Raw genomic sequence first — 25,184 nt, 5'->3', positions numbered from 1 at the left:
ATGATCATATTGAATGGCTGAGAGTCCTGTTGACTGATACCTGCATCGACTTTTTTGGGCTCTTCATAGAGGCCAAACTAGTATTTTATAAAGATTCATCGTGATTTCCTCACTGATGGACTCCATGCCTCCATTTATAAAGCCCAGGATCTGACTTGTTTTTCTAACTCTCTTTCAAATGGTCCTGTCACTTTCAATAAAGCTCAGACATTGACCTGGGATTGGTCCTTATTCTCCTTTTACTATTCTGCCTTTTATATTTCTTTTTGTCATTCTTCCCATCAAAATAGACCACATCTCCTGGGACGACATTTTATCTTCCCTGTCCTATCCACCCAATTCACCAACCTGCTTATAATTCACGTTACCCTCCTTTAAACAATTTAATATCCATTCAAGTTGCTGCAGAACTAAAAATCTGGAAGAAATGAGAGAATATTGTAAATACTCAGTAGTTCAGGCAAGATCTGTGGAGAAACAATGTTATGATTTTGGGTTGTTGATCTTGCATCAGCTTGCTTCTTTCATCACCTGTGCATTGACAAATTTGCTGATGGTATCTATGATCTTCCTGGTCCGTTTTTTAAAAAAAAAAATCAGGCCACATGGAGTTCTTATCAAATGGCCAGGGTTCAGCAGGGTGAGATTTTTCTCTCCAGCTTCATTTAACATATTTTAATCTGCCACCATTCAAATAAACCCATTAACTCCACTAATAATTTCCAAAGGGAATATCCAGGAAACACCTTTTCAGGTTGTGGGCTCTTTAATAAGACTTGGTCTAGCAGTGAGGTCCATAGCCACGTGATAAAACTCTTCTGCATTCAGATACTGGGGATTGTTAGAGAACTGAGAAAACAATACAACTTAAACTATTCCTATAACGTGAGACCCTTGTAGTTTCACACAAGCCCGAGTTTGTATAAAATGTACTTCAACCCTGAAGAGTCTGTGAGGAAGTATTTTATAAAACAAACAGTTCATGAATTTTAAATTATTGGAAACTTCAAATCCCCTTAGAATGAAAAGCCTTTTTTATTGGAATGCAGCATCCTGTAGAGGGTTTATCCCATGCGGTTTCAGTTTAGAGAAAATCTAGACATTTTAAAACTGAATTAAAACTTTAATGTCCAGGTTGGCCTGATTATTGAGTTTTGACAGCATTCCTAACCACAAAGTGTACAGCTTAATTCCATTCTGTGGTCTGTATTGATATGTTCAACCTGTTTACCAGTGTTCACCACTCTTCAAAGTAGTTACATTGAGTAGAAATCAATAATTGACTGCCTTGATATTTTTCTGAAAACTGGTTACACTAGAAGAGTGTGCACTCGTGTAATTGTTGCAATGTTTCTAGTAATCCTGAGGACTAACTTCAAATGCCATCATATCAGTTTTAAAGATCTGGAGTTATTGTCTCTGTGAAAAGTTGGCAATAAAAGTTAGGAGATTGTTCAAAAATTGCCTCTAATTTAATATTCCATGGATGGAAGCTAGCTGCTGTTAGCCAGTATGGTCTTGAGTCTTATTAAAGAGCCCACAACCTGAAAAGGTGTTTCCTGGATATTCCCTTTGGAAATTATTAGTGGAGTTAATGGGTTTAAAACACTTGAATACATTTTAAAGAGTGTGCATGTATTGCAGTGTACTAGAGCCATCATTTTTATTGCAGCTTAATTTTAAAGTTTTGTTTTCCAAAATTATAATTAAACAAAATTATTCACAATCCAGCATCAGCCAATGCATTGGATGTGGTCCATAGTCAAAACAGTATTATACAGCAAAAAATATCAACTTACTTTGAATGTAGTCTACCCAAAGAGCAGAGTGATTTTGCTAGAAAAGTGGAAGATAATTCCTAATGTTTCAATCCAATGTTGCTTGCTTACAGCATTGTAGTTACCAGACTTGATTGATGATTAATCAATCGTATCCATTTGAATATCATTGCCGAAAAATGAAATGGGTCTTGGGTTATATTGACTATTTTCCAAATGTGCCATCCGTCTGCATATTGAAACTATTGAAAACTAGTTTGTAACTTATGATCATGTATCTCTTTGACCTTGAAAGAGAAAAGACTATGCAATACCATGACTTCATATTTTACCCTGATAGAAACTAATCATTGAACCCAGGTGTCTTGTTTACAAGAGAATACCATTTAAGTAGTGGGCATATCAATGATCATCAAAAATTGACCAACACATAATCTGTGAATCATATGCATCTGACTCCCATGTTGTGGCCATTCAGGTAACAGAAATTCACTCACACAGAATTCGCAAATACCTACTCAAAAATATGAGATATGGAATAAAATTTTCTCTCTCAAAATTTATTTGAAAAAAGTAAATAGATCAACATGTTTTTTTTATCTAGCATTTTGTGATGCTTTACAGAAAATTGCAATATGGTCTTGTTTCTAGTTGCATGACCAACATGGAACATGAATGTTGCCTGTGGTTAGTTTTTGTTAATAATATCTAGAACTGTAAACTCCTATTTGGAGTCTCAGACAACAAAGAGCTTTAAGAAATTCACAGATCATTCACTTTATGTCTTGTACTTGTCAGAATTTGAACTTTTATCATGCAGTTTATAAGGACAGTGGACATTTATCACTGGTAGAGACACTTGTTTCATTCTGTTAACAACATCAAATACTGGAACCTGAGGGAATTTGGATTTTCGCCACAATTGACAGTGCTGCATTGATTGCAGAAACGTTTGACTTTAATTTTGAAAGAGCACGTAGGTTTAGGGCAAAGTTGCTGGATGCTTTGAGTGCTTACGAAGAACGATATGATAGATAAACACTAGGCTAAGCAGTCAAGCATATTGTCATATTTCGAGCCTTCCACATCAGATGACGAACCTCGGCCTTCGACATCAAGGCAGGCAGACATAGAGGAAGGTGTAGTTGTTAGTGACCTGATGGATTCAGATGAAGATGAAATGTCAAAAGATGACTCTATTCCTCTTCCTCCTACACCCCAGGCTCCTGTATCTCCCACCACCCCAACCTCCAAAGACTCAGCCTAACTATATTGTTTATACATTATTTCTACTTTACAGACTGTATATTACAGACTGCTTTTAATAAATGCTAGTGTTATTTTAGGTTTTATGTGTTATTGGATTTGATTTGGTAGATTATCTTTGCGTCTGGGAATGCTCAAAAAATTTTCCCATAGAAATCAACAGTCATCGCTTCTTCATTTTACTCATTTTGTCATACAAAAGGTTCCGTAGGAACACTCTAGTTTCATAAAGTGGGGTTTACCTGGACCTGGAGTTGTGTGAAAAGATGAGCCCAAGTCAGCAGGTTTCCTTAAAAGAAAATCATGCCTGACAAACCTGCTGCAATATTTTGAAGAGATCGCAAATAGGATAGACTGGAGATGCAATGGAAGTTTTTTTTATTTTAAATTTAGGCATGCAGCACGGTAACAGGCCATCTCAGTCCACGAGTCTGTGCCGCCCGATTTACACCCAATTAACCTACACCTCCAGTGCGTTTTGAATGGTGGGAGGAAACTAGCCCCTGGGGAAAATCCTCGCAGTCATTGGGAGAACGTACAAACTCCTTACAAACAGCATGTATTGGAACCCCAGACCCAATCGCTGGCACTGTAAAAGCTTTGCACTAACTGAGCTGCCCGTGACGTGTGTTTGGACATTCAAAAGGCCTTCAACAAGGTGCCACACAGAAGGCTGCTGAATAAGATGAGAGCCCACGGAATTACAGGAAGGATAATGTCATAGGTAGATCATTGGCTGGTTGGCAGGAAACAGAGGAAGATTAGAGATCCTATTCTAGTTGGTACTAGTTATCAGTGGTGTTCTGCACTGGTCGGTATCAAGGACACTTTTTTATTTGCATTGTATATAAATGATTTGGATTGTGGAATAGGTGTCTAAATTTGCAGATACCAAAATATAGGAGGTGGTACTGAGGATACTGAAAGGCTGCAGAGAGACTTGGATAGATTAGGAGAATGGGAAAAGAGGTCACAGATGAAATACAGTGTTGGAATGTGTACGCTCATACACTTTGGTAGAAGAAATAGACTGGGAGAACATTCAAAATTCTGAGGGACTTGGGAGTCCTCATGCAAGACACCCTAAAGATTGACCTCCAGGTTGAGTCAGTGGTGAAGAAGGTGAATGCAGTGTTGGCATTCATTTCTAGAGGGATAGCATACAAGAGCAGGGATGTAATGTTGAGACTCTATAAAGCACTGGTGAGATCTCACTTGGAGTATTGCGTACAGTTTTTTGCCCCGTGTTTGATAAAAGATGTGCTGGCATTGGAGAGGGTTCAGAGTAGATTTACTAGAATGATGCCAGGAATGAAAGAGTTAGTATATGGGAAATGATTGTCGGCTCTTGGACTGTATTCATTGGAGTACAGAAGGATGAGGGGGGCCTCATAGAGGCATTCTGAAAGCTGAAAGGCTTGGACAGAGTAGATGTAGCTAGGATGTTTCCCATGGTAGAGGGTTCTAGAATAAGAGGGCATCATTTAAAACAAAGATGTGGAAAAATTTCTTTCGAAAGAGTCTGTGGAATCTGTTGCCACAGGAGGATGTGGAAGTGAGGTCGTTGGGTGTATGTAAAGTAGAAATTTACAGGTGTTTGATTAGTCAGGGCATTAAGGATTACTGAAAGAAAGCTGGGCAATGGGGTTGAGTGGAAGGATGGATCAGCTCATGATTAGAATTGCAGAGCAGACTCGATGGGCCAATGGGCCTACTTCTGCTCTTATATTTTGTGATCTTATGATATCCCTACTCCTACTTGCATTTAATAAAAAGCTCCCACTGCTTTTTTGTCCTTGAACCCTGCAATATTTTTTTCTTTAAACATGTATTTCTATTTTTTGAGAATGTAAATGGTATGAAACCATTCCCTTTCCCAAAGAATGTACACAGCTGAGAGATGGCATTTGTGAATTCTCATTAATTTCACGTGAGTGAACTCAATGCAGAATAGGTTTGTCAAACTCGATGAGAAATTTAGCAGTTTGATTGTGAGCAAGGCATGTTGCTCGCAGGAGACATAAGCTGGTGTCCAATCAGAAGATCCAACAAAAATTTGACTAGCCATTAGAATTCATTTTAACTTCAACAGGGATTTCAATGGAAAATTGAATAGTATGCAGCAGGAACAATTTCCTGAATCTGATAAAATTATGGAATGCTCTTGGGAATGAGCCAACAACCCTGAAGAAGGGTCTGGGAGTTGAAGCATTACTAGTTTCTCTCTCCACAGATGTTGTCTGACCTGCCGAATCTTTCCAGTATTTCCTGCTTTTATTTCAGATTTTCAGCATTATGGAGTTTTTGATCTTTAATTTGGGATGAGCTTTCTACAACTTGTCTGATTTATGAATGAGTGAAGCGCAAAAGTTTGCAGACACTATGATTTTAGTAAAAGCACACCAAAATGCTGGAGGAACTCAGCCGGTCTTTTCAGCATCTATAGGAGACAAAGATATATTGCCGATGTTTCAGGCCCGAGCCCTTCTTCAAGGAAAAATCAGAATAAGCTAGAAGCAGGAAATCTCAGAAATTCTCAGAATTCAAACAGTGGGGAAGGAATCCAAACCAACAAAAGGGGCTAATTGGATATGATAAGGGATAAGGTAAGAATTTATTGTGTTTGTGCGAAAGGAGAGACAGATAGGGAAAGGAGGGGTGGTGTTAAACGAAAGCCAGAGAAGTTGATATAAATGCTATCTGGTTGGAGGGTGCCCAGTCGGAAGATGAGGTGTTGCTCCTCCAATTTACAAGTGGTCTCAGTTTGGCAGTGCATAAGACCATAGGCAGACATGAGTGCAAAGGAATGGGATGGAGAATTGAAATAGGTTGCTACTGGAAGATCGACACTATTGTGGTGGACAGAGGGACGTCCAGTCCCTCCGATGTAGAGGAGACCACAACAGAAGGACCAGATGTAGTAGATGACTCCTGCAGATTCACAAGTGAAATGTTGTTTTACTTGGAAGGACTGATTCGTCCCCTGAATAGTGATGAGGTTGGAGATGTGGGTGCAAGTGGAGCATATCCTGCGGTCACGGAGGTAGCTCCCAAGGGGACAATTGTTGGGGAGGAAGGAGTGGACAAGGAAATCATTGAGGGAGTGGTCCCTGTGGAATACGGAGAGAATAGGAGATGGGAAGTAAGCAGAGAGCAATTCAGTGGGACAGGAGGACCAGACATGATGGGTCTGTGGGACAACTGGATTTGTAGATCTGGGGTAAGAGGTAGAAATGGGTGGTACGAGGCTGGGAAACAATAGGGTTGGAGGTCGTGCCAGGGAGGTGACCGGAAGTGATGAGTTTATGAACAAGTATCTGTTCCAAATCATCGTTTACTCAAGCCATTTGACTGGCATTTTCCCAACTGCAATATAGAAATGAGTATTAACCACCTTGGAGAAAAAAGATAGTTACTACTTGGTTAAGTGGGAATTTGACCCAAACAAACAGGTTCCCCGAACAACTAAAGCAATATTTATTGAAGGTTGAGGTCTGGATGACATAGAACCTTAACTTCCTGGGATCTGTTCTGCCAAAATGCATGTGGCAGTGTAGATTTGTATGCCTCAGTATGAGAACTCATCTGAAAACATTGTGCATTAAAAGTCTGAAATAAAAGAGAAAATATTTGAAATACTCAGAAGGCTAGACAACATCAATGAAGCAAGAAACAAAATCCACATCTCAGGATGATGATTTTTTAACTGGAAATATTAAACGTGTCTGAAAGGCTGGTAGCAGTATAATTTATGTTGTTGAGGTAGACCATCAAGTGACAGCAGTGTTATATCAGCAGTATTCATGCTAGCTTCATCTGCCCTGCTATCATCGAGTGCCATCTCACCACTCTGTTTGAGGTTGTCCTAGGTGTATAGAATAAGTGTTTTATTCTTTGCTGGCATCATCTGTCAGCAGATAAGGACATAAATCCCTTTCACATCTTGAGTTGTCCTCATTATACTGGCATATTTTTGAGCCCTGATATTTTTAACCTGTTTTCAAAACCATCATTAAAAACAAAAAAATGTAGATAATGGATTATATTGTTCAAATGTTTATAAAGGAAAACTTGTCTGTGATATTGAGATAGTTTTTGGTAACTGATCCTCTCAAATCTCCTCGTTTTAAAATTGCTTCAGGTTTTCATTATTGGGGTGGGTCAAACTTACTTGAAGAGCCAATGCAGCCTGACCTCCAGATTTTGCAAATGATCTTTGTTCTGTTTTAAACATTTTTAGGTTTTAAACTGAATGATCCAAAATATTGTCATCATTTTACCCTGTATTTTGGATATTAGCCCTTTTGTTTGCTGAATTCTATTTAAAATTGGTGTTATTTGAGTAAATAAATGAATAATCAAAAGTTCAGGTCAAGTATTTTTAAATTAAAGCCTGTAGCGGTGGCTACCCTGCTAACTGAAGGATTGCACAACCAGACGGGTTGAGTTCAGTGAGCAAAACTGATGTATTGCAGGCTGCCTGGCTGGTCTTATACTCCCTGCCTGGACCTGGCTGAGAATCGCGCTGGGGGGGCCCTGGCGTCACCGGGGCGTCACTTGGGTCGCCAAACGCGGGCTTCTGAGCCTGGTTCTGAGGTTAGGAGGAAACCCTCGTTGGCGCCATTTTGGCCGGCTGCCGCGCCGCGTGCGTGACAAGCTGGGATGGTTCACCTGACTAATGGCATACCGCCACACAGCCCACCCCCCCCCCCCCCCCAGAACTGTCCTTTTTTGCCGGGTGGCCTCGCTTCTTGGGTTGGGCCACAACTACTGGTTCGGTGGGGTCGAGGTGAGCTGGTTTTAACCTGTCCACTTAAACAGTTCCCTCTTACCACCGATGTCCAGTATGAAAGTGGATCCTGAACTTTGGACAACTTTGTACAGCCCTTCGAATGGTCTTTGTAGAGGTGCTGTGGACGGGCCCCACCTGATAAAAACATACTCTGCGGAGTACAGCTCGCTGGGAACATAAGAGGCCCGTGTGCCATGTCTGGGCGGCAGTGGGGGAGTGAAAGAGTCCATCTGGGCCCGGAGGCAGGGAAGTAGACCATGCGGTGACTGCTGGGGTTTGTGAGGTGCGTTGACGAACTCACCGGGTGCATCATCGATCAGCTTGGCTGATGACACCTGAAGGTCTTCTTTGGGTGTCGAGCGAATGCCCAGGAGCACCCAAGGCAGCTCGTCCACCCAGTCGGAACCAGTGAGGCAGGCCTTAAGTTCCAACTTAAGGTGGCGGTGCAATTGCTCGACTACCCCATTGGCCTGTGGGTGATAGGCCGTGGTGTGATATAGCTCGATCCCCAGCCTGTTGGTGTGCTGCGCCCAGAGCACAGAGGTGAACTGGGCTCCCCAATCACTGGTGAGGTGGTTTGTGACGACGAACCGGGCAACCCAACCTTTCAAAAGCACTCGGGATCAGGCATCTGTGGAGGCATCTGGCATCGGATCGCCTTGGGCCAATGAGTGGTGCGGTCTACCACTGTGAAAAGGTCATAGTTACCTCGGGAAACGGGAAAGGGTCTGACGATGTCCACATGTATGTGGCTGAACCGTTCCTGGACATGTTTGAAATCTTGTACGGGTGTTCTGGTGTGCCTGTGTACCTTGGAAAGCTGGCAATGGGTGCAGGTTCTGGCCCAGTCCGCAATCTGATCCGAAACCTGTGCCAGAAGAAATGTTCTGCCATCATACGGACCATGAACCAGATGGAAGGGTGGGAAAGGTCATGGATATGGTGGAAGACTTGCCTGCGCCACTGCTGGGGAACCACTGGTCACTGGGTTCTCATGGAGACATTGCACAGGACGGTGCCCTCACTGTGAGGAGTCTGGTGGTCCTTGAACTGCAGGCCCAAGATGGCAGTCCTGAAGGCCCACATCTCCTCGTCGGATATCTGGTCCTAGGCTAGCTGGTTGAAGTCAAGGCCAGGTGTCAGCGTGCAAATGACCGGTCATGAGAGTGTGTCGGCGACCACGTTGTCTTTCTCCTGCCTTGTGCCGAATGTCGGTGGTGAATTCCCAACACGAAGGAGAGGTGACACTGTTGGCGGGCCGACCAGGGATTTCTTGCCATAGCGAGCACCTGAGTGAGGGGTTTGTGGTCGGTAAAAATGGTGAAAGGCCTCCCCTCCAAGAAATAGTGGAAATGACGCAGTGCCAGATACATGCCCAGCAACTCACGATTGAATGCGCTATACTTGCGCTCTGGCGGGCAAAGAAGTCAGCTAAAGAATGCCAGTGGCTTCCACAGTCCATTCACCTGCTGCGACAGGATGGCGCTGACGGCTGTGGCAGAGGCATCGATGGAGAGCTCCATATGAAGGTTGGTGCGTGGGTGGATGAGCAGGGTAGCCTTCGTGAGGGCATCTTTCGTGGCTTCGAATGCCCTGCTGGCCTCTGGAGTCTAGGCGAGTGTCTTGTCTTTGGCCGCGATGAGGGCGAAGAGCGACTCATGATGCAAGAAGTGCCTGGAATGAAGCGGTTATAGAAAGTGACCATATCCGCGAACTCCTGTAGCCCCTTGAGGTTGTCCGGGCGTGGGAACTCCCTGATTGCAGCGACCTTCGTAGCGGAGGGGTGGCTCCTTCGGCCGTGATGGTATGGCCCAGGTACTGCATGAATTCTTTCCCGAACTGGCACTTGGCCGGATTGACCGTTAGGTTGAAGTCGGTCAGTTGGGAGAAGAGGGTGTGCAGGAGAGACTTGTGTTGAGCCTGGTCTCTGCTGGCGAAAAGGATGTTGTCCAGGTAAATGAATGAAATTCAAATCCCTGCCCACTGTGTCCATAAGGCGCTGGAAGATCTGGGCAGCGTTCTTGAGCCTGAAAAGCATGCATAGGAACTCTAACAAGCTGAAGGGGGTGATGATGGCCGTTTTCGGTATGTTCTTGGGGTGCACCGGTATTTGGTGATACCCGCGCACCAGGTCGACCTTGGAGAATACCCTCATGCCATGCAGATTGGCCGTAAAGACCTGGATGTGAGGGATCGGGTAACAGTCAGGTACTGTCTCGTCGTTAAGCCATTGATAATCTCCGCGGGGCGCCAGCCGCCGGAGGACTTTGGGACCAGGTGGAGTTGTGAGGCCCAAGGACTGTCGGAGCGTCAAATGATCCCCAGTTCCTGCAGATGTGAGAACTCTTCCTTTGCTATCTGGAGCTTATCTGGCAGAAGCTGGCGTGCCTTGGCTTGGACTTGTGGGCCTTGGGTGGGGATGTAATGAAACATGTGGTGAGGCGCTGGAGAACTGCGGCTTTAGGAGGGATGGGAACTCATCCAGGATATGCTGAAACTCATCCTTGGGCATGCTGACCGTGGCCATCTGTGGCTGCTCTGTGGGAGGCGTTGAGGGGAATGGATTGGAAGGTACGGGCATCTACCAGTCGCCTACCTTGAATGTCATCCAGGAGTCTGTGGGCGAGGAGGAAATCGATACCCAGGATGGCGGTGGGAAGGGACGAAACGATGAACCTCCACGAGAACTTCCGCTGGCCAATCTGGAAGTGGACGGTCTTGTCTCCATATGTTCGGATCTCCGTCGAATTGGCTGCACGGAGGGGAGGTCCTCGAGGCCGGTTCTGGGACTCGATGGCTGTGGCCGGGATGACGCCGATCTGGCCCCGGTGTCGACGAGGAAGGGTTGGCCGCTGACTGAATCTCGCAGGTAGAGAAGGCTGTGTTCTTAGCCAGCCGCCACAATCATTAATAGCGGCTGGCCTGCTCGTTTCTCTGGAATGAGCGGGGCTGACGACACTTACGAGACTTGGCTCCCCAGCTCTGGTGGAAGAAGCAGAGGCCTGAAGTGGATGGCTATGCTCTTTGAGGCCCCTGCAGGGGCCAGGTATTCCACCGCAGAGCTAGAGAAAGGTTTGGTGTGTTCATGCCCGTGACTTGTAACCTGCTGGACTGGTGAGCCTTCTGGGAACTATTCAAGCCATAGCTCCTGAGCCTTTTGAGGACCTTCCTATGGTTGACGAAGCTCTCCTGGGACAGTAACGGCCGGATGTCTTCAGGCAGATGCGCTCGAAGAGTGGGCAGTTGGTGTATCTGCCCATTAGCGTGAGCATCTCGTTCATCGACTTGATTGGACATCTGTCCCCCAAGGCGTTGAGGCGCAGCATCTGAGTGGCACGCTGGCGCCTGGAGAGGCCGAGGGAGCCGGTGAGCACCAGCTTGATGGTCCCGTACTTATCTTCCGCAGGTGGGTGCTGAACGAGATGCAGCACTTGTTTGGCGGTGCCCTGGTCCAGGCTGGCGATCCCATGGTAAAACTTGGTCAAATCCGATGAAATCTGGCAGAGATGAAACTGAGCCTCTGCGTGGCTGAACCAGGTCTCCGGCTCCTGAACCCAGAAGTCAGGAAGCTTGATGGCTATAGCGTTGATCGAAGGGTCTTTCATGTCGGGTTCAAAGACGTTCGAACCTGTCAGGGTCACCAATTGTAGCAGAGGCTACTCTGCTAACTGGAGGATCGCACAACCAGACGGGTTGTGTTCAGTGAGAAAAAATTGATTTATTGCAGGCTGCCTGGCTGGTCTTATACTCCCAGCCCAGACCTGGCTGAGAAACGCGCTGGGGGCCCCCGATGTCACCGGGGTGTCACATGGGTCGGCAAGCGCGGGCTTTTGAGCCCGGTGCCGAGGTCGGGAGGAAACCCCCGATAGCGCCATTTTGGCCAGTTTGCCTGCCTAATGGCATACCGCCTCAAGCCACACTTTCAAATGAGGATGATTCTAAAAGATCTTTTTGTCTGACAAACCATCAGTTAACAAATGTGTGGCAGCACAATCTTATTAGTACAAGTTCTATAAACAATGACCATGTCATCAAAAAATTTACCACAAAAGACTGTCATTTAGATAGATATGTCGATGTTGGCAGAAAAAAAAATAGATATTACAGACTGGCTGGTTTTGATGTGTAAGTGCTGGAGTGATGGTTTATTAAGACTGATATCTTTAGGATGCTTTATATTTATTAAATGTTAAGATTGATGACAAGAATTGATTAGGAATCCTGCTTCAGCATTATCTGGCAACTCCACTGAAATAGATCATGTTTTGAGGGTACTAGTGTGGATGTGCAAGGAATGATATATCCAGTGGGATTCATCCTAGTCATTATAGTGAACTTTTCTGCAGGTTATTTATCTGGGAATTGTCAACCTGCTTGCATTGAAGTCCAGATTCAATATCTTAGTGAAGTATGTCTTGCTGACCATCAATAAATTTATTTGAATTTCAAATTAGAAGCAACTTAACAGCTGCAAATTATCTCTGAAAGAAATTATAGTGTTCTACATATTGCATGTTTCTGCTAAAGGTTTCTTGGACTGATCATGCAAAGGATTGGATGAGAATGCTTTATTCTTATTGTGGGAGTCAAACAATAGTCATCATTATTTGCTGGTAGTGTCGTAAACCTTGGATTTTCCTTTTGCTTCAATTAATGTATCAAATATTATGTCAGTATTCTTTAAAACATAGACCCTGATCTACAAATTAGGTCTATCGAAAATATACATTAAGAAATATTAAAAATATTGGGGCATTAGATTCTAGATTATCGTATTAATTCCTTGAAAAATAATAAAATCTCCCAATAATAAGTTCTCCCAATAAATTGTTCAAAATTGCCCTAATAGTTCTGACCTTGGACTTGTCCATATATTCTTAACCCAATAATGCTTTGCACGCTCAGCATTATATTATGACGACAATACATTAGAATAGGAAGAACTGTTAAGTTGATAAAAAATATCTGTTCATAGAGCTGTTAATTAAACCATTTTCCTGAGCAAAACCTGTGGAAAATGAGCACTAGATCCATGCTCCTGATTCCTATCGTCTCTGCATTTGCCAATTTGTTAATTTATTTTGATTTGAAATTGCTTTTAGGCAAAGACACTAAAGTGAGCCCATCATTCTCAGAACGAACTTGGCTTGGATTCCTGAACAACTCAGGGTATAGATGACACCTTCTAATATTTCCCAATTTCAAAACATGTCATCTTCAAAGAAACGTAAATGATGTGATATTCCGAATTACCATCTTATTAATTTAATAAATCAAATTTTGTAGTTGCAGTTGTAAGGGTGACTAGGCCCTGCAAAGTGAGTCAGGGAGTGTGCTAAATTAAGGGATATCCAGGGGTTATGATCTCAGAATTGCTCTCCATGCCATGTACTAGTGAACCAGAAGGATAATACAGTTCATTATTTGGCTAATGTGATGGTGCAGGAGGGAAGGCTTCAAAATTTTGCATCATTGGGCCTTTCTTCCAGGGTGGCACCTGTACCAGTGGGGCAGTTTGCATCTGAACATCCTCGTTGGAAGGTTTGCTGGTGCTTTTATTCTCATCTCCTTCCATCTTTCCCAGAACCATGTCAAGATCTCTTTCCTTCCAACAAACCTCACATTCAAAATTATGTCTGCTACCATTTGTAGCAGCGATTTGTCACAACCAAAATGTCCTCCCTTCATCTACCAGCAGTCTGTAGGGATTGATTTCTCTGAACTGCCTTCACCCAGTCTGCAATCATCACTCACGTGGCCTCTCCTTCCCATGGTACCTTTGGCAGAGAAGGGATGAAAGAGATTTGTGGGAGATGGAACAGAGAAGGTCAAGGACCTTGTCTTGCTGAAGGGAATTTTTGTTGGGATAAGAGATTGGAAGGGCACGCTGGTATTATCAGGATAGATGTAATGGAGATGGAGAAACGAGAATGGGATGGAATGGAATAAAGGAAACAAAGTGAGTGTAGTTGTGGCTGTCGATGAGCATCCAACAGTTATTGAGCAGCAAAGATGGAGCTGAGGAAGTTGAGAAAGGAAAAGGAACACTTGAAGCTGAACCTTACAAAGGTGAGAGGATAGGAACTGAAAAAAAATGTGATAAAAGTAGAAAGGAGCATTGAACCAATGCTCAGGAAAGGTGAAGAGGTGAACCAAAATAGCACTTCAACAGGAAGTGTCGTATTAACATGTGCTCTGAAAAGCCAGGCATTACTATTAACCATAGCTTTTTCTATGATAAAGCCCTTTATTGGGAGAGATAAAATGAATCAAATGAAAGGTTGTACAGTACAACAACAAGAGCCATCCTGGTAGAGGATGGAGATGCTGAAGAGATGATGATCTGAGAGAGCTCAAAGGCAGAAGTGGAAGGAAAGGGAAGAATTTCAGATATAATGAGCCACAGATAAATATTGACAAGGAAAGAACTAATTACTATAAGGCAAGCAGGGGTTCAATAATGTAAATAATAGTGAGGTTCTCTTGTGGATATCAAGGAGGAGGTAGAAATAGACTGCATGTGATTGTGGGACTATAAAGTTGGAGGCCATTGAGTAAATAATTCCAGAGGAAATGATGTTAACTGTGGAAAACAGTGACTGGATATTTAAGGATGTGCTCATAGATTGGGGAAATTAGGAGTCCCTGTTAAAGATTTGATCTGTGGTTAGAACAAAGGTTATTGTGCCAAGCAACAACACTCCTACTTGTTTTATCTCTTGTTTTTTTTTCCCCCTCAGTTCTCCCAATAAATGATCAGAAACATGAAACTGTTGTTGCCTAATCTAATTATTTCTAGCATTTTCGGTTTTTATTTCACAAAGCATGTTCTACATTTTACATTTGCAAGGGATCCAACACGTGCTTTTAAATAAGAGCAAAGATTAATAAAGAATGATGGTATTTTCACCATTTATAGATTCCAGTTTTGTTACAGTTAAAAGCATTTTGGTCTGAAATGATGTCTAAATAGGTCAAAGAGTAAAGTAGAAATGCAAGATAAATTTTTAACCATATCAGTTAACCATCTGCTTATTATTTTTACAGTTGTTTATGAACATAGATCAAGATTAGAAAAATCATTACAGAAAGAAAGAAATGAACACAAAAAGACTAAAGAAGGTAAAATTACTGTTAAGTTATTTGTCTTTTTTCATTGTGTTCACTAATTTTGACTTGCTCATCTACCCCACAAAATATGACAGTCCAAAAGTCCAAAAATCTTGATGCAAGAAAATTTGATCCAACCATGAATATGGACTTTGTGAAAACTCTCAAACGTTTAATATTTAGTGGGCTTTTGCGTACGTGCACACACCACAGATGCATAGCAGGGTATTTATTTTTCTTTAAAACTGCTCGTTTTGATAAATGAAGCTTGCTCTATTTCCTAATGAATAAACTATAAAAATTTACTTGTACTATTTTTTAAATTCCTTCTTAAATTTGAATTTTAAAAGTATTGACTGAGAATCCAGAAAATCCGGACTGACCCAAAGCTCGAGCAGTCTGGATTTTTGGAGTTTCACTCTAACAGCACAGATAACATTGAAAGTAGTGATTTTTTTTCCCCAATGGTACTTCATTTCAAGCTTTTAACACTCTACTCTTTTGATCTTGGATTCTTCTGCATCCTACATTTCCTAATTTATAGGAGTAATTCTACATTCTTTAAGATATTTTAACATTAAAGATTTAATATAATTGCAAGACTTTGTCATTATCATTATTGCATCAAAAACCTTTTTAGGGAGAATAAAGTGATTTTAGAATTGTTGAGCTACAAAGAGCATAGAATAATTGACATTTGGAGAAATTAGTTTCTGACCTTAAGATAATTGTAAGTATAAGGTTTAGTAGTGGGAGAATAGCAATAATGCCAGAATTTTCGACTGCATGAATGGTGGTTGGTGGAGGAGGAGGACAACAAGATCTATGAGATGTAGAAGTGCAACTACTGAAACTTGTTATCTTGCTGTGTACAATTGGAAAGACTCAGGCTGGTCAGAGAATATTGTAACTTTTACCTGCTCTGCAATTGTAAAAGTTACCAATGTCCATTAGTTTCCCATCCATTTGCAGGAGATAATTGGGGAGTGAATTGAATTAGCTTGAATTTTTCCTTGGGGAAATAAATGAAGTCCTGACATCCATCCTCAAAATTCTATGTCACATAAAGTAGCTCAACTGCATCAGCTGGAAAATAGAAGCAAATAATTCTTTATGCCCAATTTTGCACTCTGATTTGTAAATGAACATGGAATTTCTTTTCTGAAGACATTTCCATTATGATTTTTTCCCAGACATAGGTTTTGTGGTTTACTGCCGATATTTTACTTGGCCCTTAAATTTTTTTTTGGTTGGGGAAAGAACAACCAATTGAAAATGAATCCATTGATTGGATATTTGCCCGCTTGCACTCGATACATTTAATCTGTGTGGAGGTTGAATTTTCTTCTTGTATGCATTGGCCACCTCTTTGCTTTGGATGAATGTAGTAGATTATTGTACAAGGAACTCCATAGGTACCTACAAAACATTGAATTTGGTCAGTTTACCACTTTTGTGTGAAAATATTGAAAACCCTGATCTAACAGGCTTCTGGCATTAATTTTTAGGATCTGAAATTCTGCCATTTTAAAAAAAAACAGATTTTCATTTGTTCTCTGACCTCCCCTCAAGTTAGCACATGTACTCTTATTGGACTTGACTTACTTGAGGAAAGAATATTAAGCCCACTGATTGTGCAACAATCAGCAAATTGGGTTTGAGAGTCATTTAATGTGTTCCTTTTGGAAATACAATGGCAGTGTTGAAATCAAAGTGCACCATCAAAATAGGAGATCGTTTTTCCATGTTTAATCACATCCCTCCTAATAGCTTCCCTGTTAAATCCTAATTAGTTACACTGTGTTTTAGTTTTGAACATCTATACATAGGAACACAGTCAGAGGTAAAGATGGAATACAAAAGGGGGTTCATCACACAACCCTAGGACATTCTGGTTTTCAAGGTGAGATTGGAGGAAAAAAATATTGCCCAACCTAACAGATTGAGATGTTAGTAAGGAAATCCAGAATCCAGTTACAAAGGGAAGGGCTGATACCATACAAACAAAGTTTGGTTATCAGCTGTGATGGTACAACAGTGTTGAAAGCTGAACTGTAATCGATGAATAACATTCTAACGTAAGAGTTAGGTCCATCAAGATGAGTCAAAGTAGAGTGTAGCACTGTTGAAATGGCATCCTCTGTTGACCTGTTAGTACGATGGGTAAATTGACGTTGATCCATAGTGGCAGGAAAACAAAATCTTAAGTGAGACGGAACCTGCCTTTCAAAATACTTTGCGATGAAGGGAGTAAGTGGAACTGGATGGTAGTCATTTTGACTCTTGGCAGTAGTGCACTTTGGCACTGGCATGATTGTAGCAGTTTTAAAGCTTGTTGGAACAACAGCTTTTGGCCAGGGACAGATTGAAAATGTCTGTAAAGGCTCCAGCCAACTGATTTGTGCAGGCTCTAAGCACAAGACCAGATATGCCATCCAGTCCAGCTGCCTTCTGTACATTCACCTTACTCAGGATGGCCCATACATCTGTAATGGAAATTAAGAGAGGTAATTCATTCGGTAAAAGATCCACCTTGAAAGGGACTTTCTTATTCACTCAATCAAAACAAGCATAAAAATAATTAAGCTCCTCGGGGAATTTTAGGGGGTCGCAGCTAGAAACAGGCACTATACCAGATGATTTATAATCCGTGATGATCTGTATTCCCTGCCGCATGCACCGTGAGTCAGAGGATACGAGGTGCTCTTCGATCTTCTGTTAGTATATGTTTAGCCCGAGAGATTCCCCTCTTTAAGTTGGTCCTGGCTAATCCATATAACTCCTGGTCTCCAGATCTGAAGGCTGAATCTCTATCTTTGAACAAACAGCCAACCCTGGTTTGCGAATATTTTAATTTTTTTTCTGTGATTTTACTCTGTCCGCACACCTATTTATATACTCAATAACAAAGTTGGTGTATACATCGACATCCACCTGAGCATCTACTGTGGCACCAGCGGCAAACACACTCCATTCTGTCTGAAAACAAATGTGGATCTGCTTCAAATTGCCAACTTTAACTGATTCTTGGATGTGCAGGTAGGCAAGCAGAATACAACATGGGGGCCTGAGGGCCCTATGGATTTGTGGAAATATGGGGACCACCTTTATGCCTTGCAGTGTTATAAAAGGGTTACTCTTATTACAAGCTCACATTTCATTTAGTGACTGTCATTTTAAGGATTAATGCAAGTTTCATCCATTCACACTTGTGGCGAGACGAAGTGGCACCGTTAAGTATTAACTATAAACAAAAGTTGATACTCTGGAAGAAAAAAAGGACAATGGTTGTTTATTCAGGAAAAACAGATGGTGAGAGAGAGAGAGAGAGTCATGTGATTGAGTCATGTGATTGGGACACTTAAAGAAACAGGTTTTAGTTTTGATCAGCCAGCCATCTGATAAACACAGAGATGGAATGACTTTGTGTGAAATAGACAATTCTGCTGATTCTCCTTGTCGGGGAAATTATTGAACTATCATGACCGTTGTAATGGTCATTTTGATTGACCCATATCTGGGTAAAGGAAGCAGGAGAATTGCTTCATTGGATCATGACCATTGTGAAGTTCATTTCATCTGACCTATGCCTGGGTTTTGGAAGCATCATGGAAGTCGCACGTTTTTGCCCTACGCATGGAAGAGGGGAGTTGTGACAAGCATTCGTATGAAAGGACATATCTCAGGAAGCAATTTGACAAGGATTAATGAGTTTGCAGCAGTCTGATCACTTAGCCTCTCTCACTTCCTTTGTGATAACTTCTGGCCTCTCACTCACTCACTCACACACACACTCACACTCACACACACACACACACACACACTCTCACACACACACACACACACACACTCTCACACACACACACACACACTCACACACACACACACTCTCACACACACACACACACTCACACACACACACTCACACACACACACACACACACTCACACACACACTCACACACACACACTCACACACACACACTCACACACACACACACACACACACACAAATAATAGTAACAATCTCTTGGTGAATTTTTATTAAAATGCACCACCAATCCTGCTTTTACAAGGAAATTAGCAATGGTCCAAGGGACTAGGAGGGTGGGGATTTGTTCCGGCATGGACTAGTAGGGCCAAACTGTGGTGTATATGGTTATATGGAGTTTTGTGGAACTTCCAATCACCAGCAATTATTTAACTATGCATGCTCAACAGAAATCTACCAAACTTGCTATTGTGTTTTTTTATTCCACCATAAATTACTTCAAGACACAACAGTTCAGTGCAAGAACAAGTTATTTGGCCATAATGTCAATGGGAATCATGATGTTATATTAAATTAATCGTATCTCCCTGTACATGATCCATATCCCTCATTCCTTGCGTGATCTGTGCCTGTGTAAATACTTCTTAAGTTCCATCATTGTAGTGATCGAGTGCTACCATCAGGAGAAGTTGGAGACGGAGTGTGTGGCATCTGGAAAACGCTGTTGCATCTTGGGCAGATTCATGTGGCTGTCTCCACAAGAGTACCTGCCTGTATATGTTCTGTTCTTAGTGATGGTAGTTAATAAATCTACTTGGTTAAAAAGAACAAAAGTTTCTTTATTGTAATAAAAGAAACATTACAATCGCAATATCTGCTTCCCCTGGCAGTGCATTGCAGACACTGACCACTCTGTGTATATAAAAAAAAACACTTGTCTAGCACATCATTAAACTTTCCCTCTCACCTTAAGCCATGGACTCTCATATTTCAATTTTCTATCCCTGGGAATAAGATTCTGACTATCTGTGCTCACTATCACTCCCATAATTTTATATAGTTCTTTCAGGTAATTTCTCAGCCTCTAAAGTGCTAGAGAAAACAATCCACATTTGTCTAACCTCCCTTAAAACTAATAGTCTAATCCAGGAAATATCCTGATGAAGCCCTTCTGCACCCTCTCCAAAATCTCTTCCATTCCTCTGTCCATATCTCCAACTGATCTATATCCTACTCTGTTCTTTAACAATCTTCTTTGCTGTTTACAGCTCCACAAATTTCGTGTCATTTGCAAATTTACTAATGTGCCAAACCAATTTTGAATCCAATCGATGAAGCCTCCATGCATTCCAAATGTTTAAACTTCTGGATTATTCAACAATGAGAGACCTTACAAAATAGATGATTTACCAAGGTCCATGCAGATAACATCACTGCCTTCCCTCATCAGTTATCTTCATTGCCTCTTCAGAAAACTTAGTCCTTAAGATGTGATCTGTCCCACACAAAGTCATGATAAGCCCATTCTTTATCAAATGCCAGTAAATTCTGTCCTGATGTAGTTTTGAGTTTGTTCGTTTCTTCATACAGAATAGTATGATTGATTTAGTTAGGATTTTCCTTGCTGGCCACATTTGAAAATACTTTAAGGCCTACACACTCAGTTCTCGATGATTTCTATGGCAGGAGTATTTTCCATGTTGTTTGGTACAGCATCTCCCAATAAACAATTCAGAAATACGATTATTACAAATGCATTGTTCTTGTCCACCAGGAGTCGCTCGAGCATTTCAGTAAGATTTGAGTGCAAATTGGTGTGCGGTAGGCCTGCATTTATGAAATAATACATGCAGCAATACATGAACGTACTTGGAGAATGGCCTATAACAAATTCACAAGGCCCAAGTATTTTGGTGCCAGGCCACAGTAGATTAGGCTGTTCAAAACAATTTGCTGGAGGAGTCAGTGGGTTGAACAGCAATAGTGGTAGAAAAAGAATAGTCAACATTTCAAGTCAGAACGCTTCTGGACGAAAAGGTTGACTCCACTCTGCATGCTCAGTCTTGAAGGATTTTGACCTGACACATGGACCATTCTTTTTCTGCTCGACCTGCTGAGCTTCAGCCAGTTTTTTGTTATTTTCTCCATATTCTAGCATCTGCAATCTCTCGTGTTTTTCCTAGGTATTAGGCCCTTTGAATGTGGTAAAGGAGATGGTGCAGTTTAAAAGGTACTTTTTCTTCATAAATATTTCTTATTGACCAATCATCCTCTTTTCAGTTGTTGCATCTCGCACTGGGTTGTTCATATTGGGCATTACTGACTGAGGATATTTGTATAGCATGTGCATAGCTGATACAAATGTTGAATCTGCACTGTTCTTGTGCGTCCCTCAGATTTTCATCCTTTCTAATCCGAATATGACACTCACTTCATAATATCTAGTCATATGATGGTGTGGACACTGCACTCATCCTATGAAGAATACTAGAATTTTGTATGAAAAAAAATTATCGATTGACATAATGACTTATGCAAATAGAATATGTAAATGAACATAATCTTTACAGTGAATTTTAATTTTTGTATAACATGTCATTACATTGAAAGTAACACAACATTTTAGACTTCCCTTCTTGGATAAGTTGCTGATCAGCAACTTTTCTTTCCCTACCATGCTTTCTGCTCTAAGTTTCCAAAGATTGCCACTCCTTTCTTCACTGATTAAACTGAAAAATGCTTGATTTACAAAACCAAAGCAAAAATGCCGTGAATACTTAGCAAATCATGCAGAGTCTGTGGAAGATAAACTACCAAATTAAGGTTTCAGGTTGATGGTCTTGCATCAGAAATTGACAAGCGCGATAGAATTTACCACGTTGATTACAAACCAAGAATTTTATCTGATCACTCACCTTTGTTAATGACAATATTGGGCAGAGTTAATTGTGTTAAAATTAACATATTTCCTAGAGTACAGTATCTATTTCAAGCATTACCTGTACCATTACCACAGAAGTCTTTTTGAGAATTAAGTAAATATATAAGAAATTTTCTTTGGAATGGAAAGAGGTCGAGGGTTTATTTAGATAAATTAACATGGAAATTTGAATTGGGAAGTCTACAGCCCAAATTTTAAAAATTATTTCGAGGCAGCTCAAGTGAGATTTCTTGCTTCTTTTTTTGAAGGAGAGGTCAGCATGGATTAATATAGAAATTTATAAAATACAAGAAGATTTCATATGCAAATGGGAACTGAAATTGATATCTGATGAGAGAGAAACTCCTTTATTGAAACATTTGATGAATATTTGGAATAAGATAAATGCTGAAATTAGAACAAGGGGAATTGTGTTATGTAAAATGCCTCTGACTCAAAATAGATTTATTCCATTTACAATGGATAATCAATTTTTAAATATTTGGTCTCATAAAGGAATTAGATCTATAGAAGATTGCTACGAAGGAGGGAATTTAATGTCATTTTAGCAATTAAAAAATATGTTCAGGATATAAAATAATAAACTTTTTTGTTATTACCAACTAAGAGCATATTTAAGAGGTCAATTGGGTCTATTGATGTCACTTCCGAAATGTAGTGATGTGGAGATGTTGATTCATAATAGAAATATTAAAAAAATTACTTCAGCCATGTACAATTTATTGCAAATTGGAACTCCTAAGCAGGGGATACATAGACCCAGACAGAGATAGGAGGTAGATTTAAATATTAATATTGATGAACAAAATTGGTCCGAACTATGTAGAGACAGTATGAAAAATACAGCAAATATTAGGTATAGATTAGTTCAATATAATTTTCTACATCAACTATATTTATCACTGCTGGAAATAAAATAGATTGATGTCAGATTTATCAGATCAAATGTTTTCGATGTGGCCAGGAGATAAGTACTTTTTTTTTTACACTCTACTTGGTCCTGTCCGAAAGTGAGATCTTTTTGGATAAATTTGGGAACTTTTTTAGAACAGGTTACAGGAATTAAATTTCCACAAAATCCAATATTGTTTTTATTAAGTAATATTGTAGGGTTAAGATCAAAACTGAAGTTAACCATATATCAAAAATAATTTGTAAAAATTGCATTAGCAGTAACAGGAAAATGTATAGCAGTAACTTGGAAATGGGATTCTTATCTGGGAATGGAGCGATGGAATGGAGAAATGCATAGCTGCATCCCCCATGAGAGATTACTTACAATTTAAGAAATAAATATGATGTATTTTTGAAAACTTGGCACCTCTATTTACAAACTGTTGGTATTAATTTATAGGTATTTTCCCTAAGCTTTGAGAACCTCATTAACCTCCTTGGAAGAATTAAAAATGTAAATGGTTAGAACTGTGAGGTGCGCAGACTTGGCAATCAAGTCTTTTTCTCTTTTCTGTCTTTCTTTATCTTCTTTCTTTGCTTCCTTTTTCTTTCTTACTATATGGGGATTTACTGTAGGGGAGGGGGTTTGGGGGTTTCTACCATCATTAATAATTGAACTGATATCAATATTTGATTACTATATTTTGTATTTTTATGATTACATGTATAGATAAAATTTTAAATAAAATATTTTTTTTAATTGACAAGTCCTTGGAAACATGTTTAAATTGCAGAGGGGAGAAGAGTGGAGAGAACAAAGGGGATGCAGGTTGAGTACCCCTTATCCAAAAAGCATGTGACCAGAAATGTTTTGGATTTTGGAACACCTTTTAAAAAATGCACTCATTCACTCAGACTTAAAGATACATGCATTTACACTGCATTACAAAAATTTATATATGCACAAATTAACTGAAGTAGATAAATATTGAAAAATCTACACTATAATGCAATACTTGCATCCGCTATGTCCCGTTCTCCGATCGGGATTTCTGAACTCTATTACGGGACCATAGATGAAAAAAGTTTCAGATTTTAGAGGATTTTGGAACTTCGGATAAGGGGTACTCAACCTGTAACTGTGATAGGGTTAACATCATGAGACATTGAACTGATAGTGTTACCATTGTCTTGGAGAAGGTAGTAAAGGTTTAATTGCAGCTGAATGCTTGGAAAAGTGGGAGCTACAGATTCTAAAAGTTTCTGTAAGTGTGAAGTAAAAAGAATTGCTGGAATTAAGCCAGTCTTAAATAATTATTCTCTAGCATTGTAAGAGTGGAGCTGACTAACTAGGCAGCAATTAAACCTGCTACTTGGTGTGGGGATATGTAAAGTTATGTTTACAGAAGTGCCCATTATGTAACTGGTTAGTCTTTTTTCAAGATCACTAATCTTATTTTTTTAAAATCTGTGGTTGCACGTTTTACTAAAGTATAGTTTTTCATAAGTTTAGGGATCACCTTAATTAGTTAGGTCCATTGCTATTGCTGTATGATGACCCTGAAAGCAATAAAATTACTTTTATTTCCTCTTTCTTGCTTAGCGATTCATGGCCTCCACCTGCCTTTGTTACTGAGTCAGGACATTAGCAAAGGACAAAGTTTAACATTTCTTGTCTGTACAGTTTTATTTACTTGTCATTATAACTGATGGTTTACAACTTTCTCAATTCAATCAACCTGAATATTAACTTTCTATTTATTTCTACTTTTAGATTATTTGGTTTATAAGTTAGAAGCACAAGAAGCATTGAACAAAGAAAAGGTTAGTAATGAGTTGCTGAGGACCAGTAGGCATAATATTATGTTTAAGCTTTGCACTTGAATGCAAAATCCACTTACTTTGTGCACTTTAATGAAACGTTTCCAAATACAACTTTAATTGTTGCTGACTTGAATAAATTTGTCATGGTATAATGTAAATGCAAAATTCCATTTAGTTTGTTGACCCAATACAAAGTGGAATAACCCAGGTTCTTTTTTTTTTTGCCATGTAGTGAGAAAGTGCATGAGATTTGTTTTACTCAAGTTATGAGCACCGTGATTTCTTTGTTATTTAAATTGGAAAAATGGTTTTGAGCAAAATTATTTCAGAGCATATGTAAAAACAATGGCTAGGAAGAGAACTATTGGTCCATCCAGACTGTCTTATGTAATTGCGATGCTTTTATGCTTTAGGAGGCAAAGACCTCACTCACCCAGAGTCAGATAGTTTCTAGGAGAAGGAGGAGAATAAATAATTTAGAAAGCTGGCAGTGATTGTGGAGGGGTTGAGTTTGATGTGGTGTAACTGGAAAAATCCTTTTCAGATACATTACTGGGGGACTTGATCTGGACCCTGGAATCACATTCTCTCTTTGATTGTGGGTTTCCTCCAGGTACTCCACTTTCATCTTGAATTGAAAATGATGCTGGAGAAATTATAATGGGTAACAAAGAGATGGTAGAGGAACTAAATGAGTATTTTTCATCAATATTATCTGAGAGGTCTCAGGGAATAGAATTAAGTACAGGCAAGATTACGAGAGAGATAGTGCTCAATAAGCTAAATGGACTAAAGATAGTTAAGTCCC

The 25,184-nt window shown here is 40.4% G+C and overlaps 1 protein-coding gene across 5 annotated transcripts in view; it reads left to right on the top strand.

The window, feature by feature from the left end:
* golim4a (golgi integral membrane protein 4a) overlaps nucleotides 1-25,184 on the top strand; it is a 78,864-nt gene that overhangs the window by 1,575 nt on the left and 52,105 nt on the right. For all 5 annotated transcript variants that reach the window (XM_069896868.1, XM_069896871.1, XM_069896869.1 and 2 more), the window contains exons 2-3: nucleotides 14,884-14,958; nucleotides 24,327-24,376. In XM_069896868.1, the coding sequence (XP_069752969.1) occupies nucleotides 14,884-14,958; nucleotides 24,327-24,376 (125 nt within the window). The remainder of the gene's footprint in view (nucleotides 1-14,883; nucleotides 14,959-24,326; nucleotides 24,377-25,184) is intronic.

This window comes from Narcine bancroftii, chromosome 9, assembly GCF_036971445.1.
Source record: "Narcine bancroftii isolate sNarBan1 chromosome 9, sNarBan1.hap1, whole genome shotgun sequence".
Taxonomy (NCBI): domain Eukaryota; kingdom Metazoa; phylum Chordata; class Chondrichthyes; order Torpediniformes; family Narcinidae; genus Narcine; species Narcine bancroftii.
The sequence above is the reverse complement of the archived record's forward strand: the minus strand, read 5'-3'. Positions and strand labels throughout refer to the sequence as shown.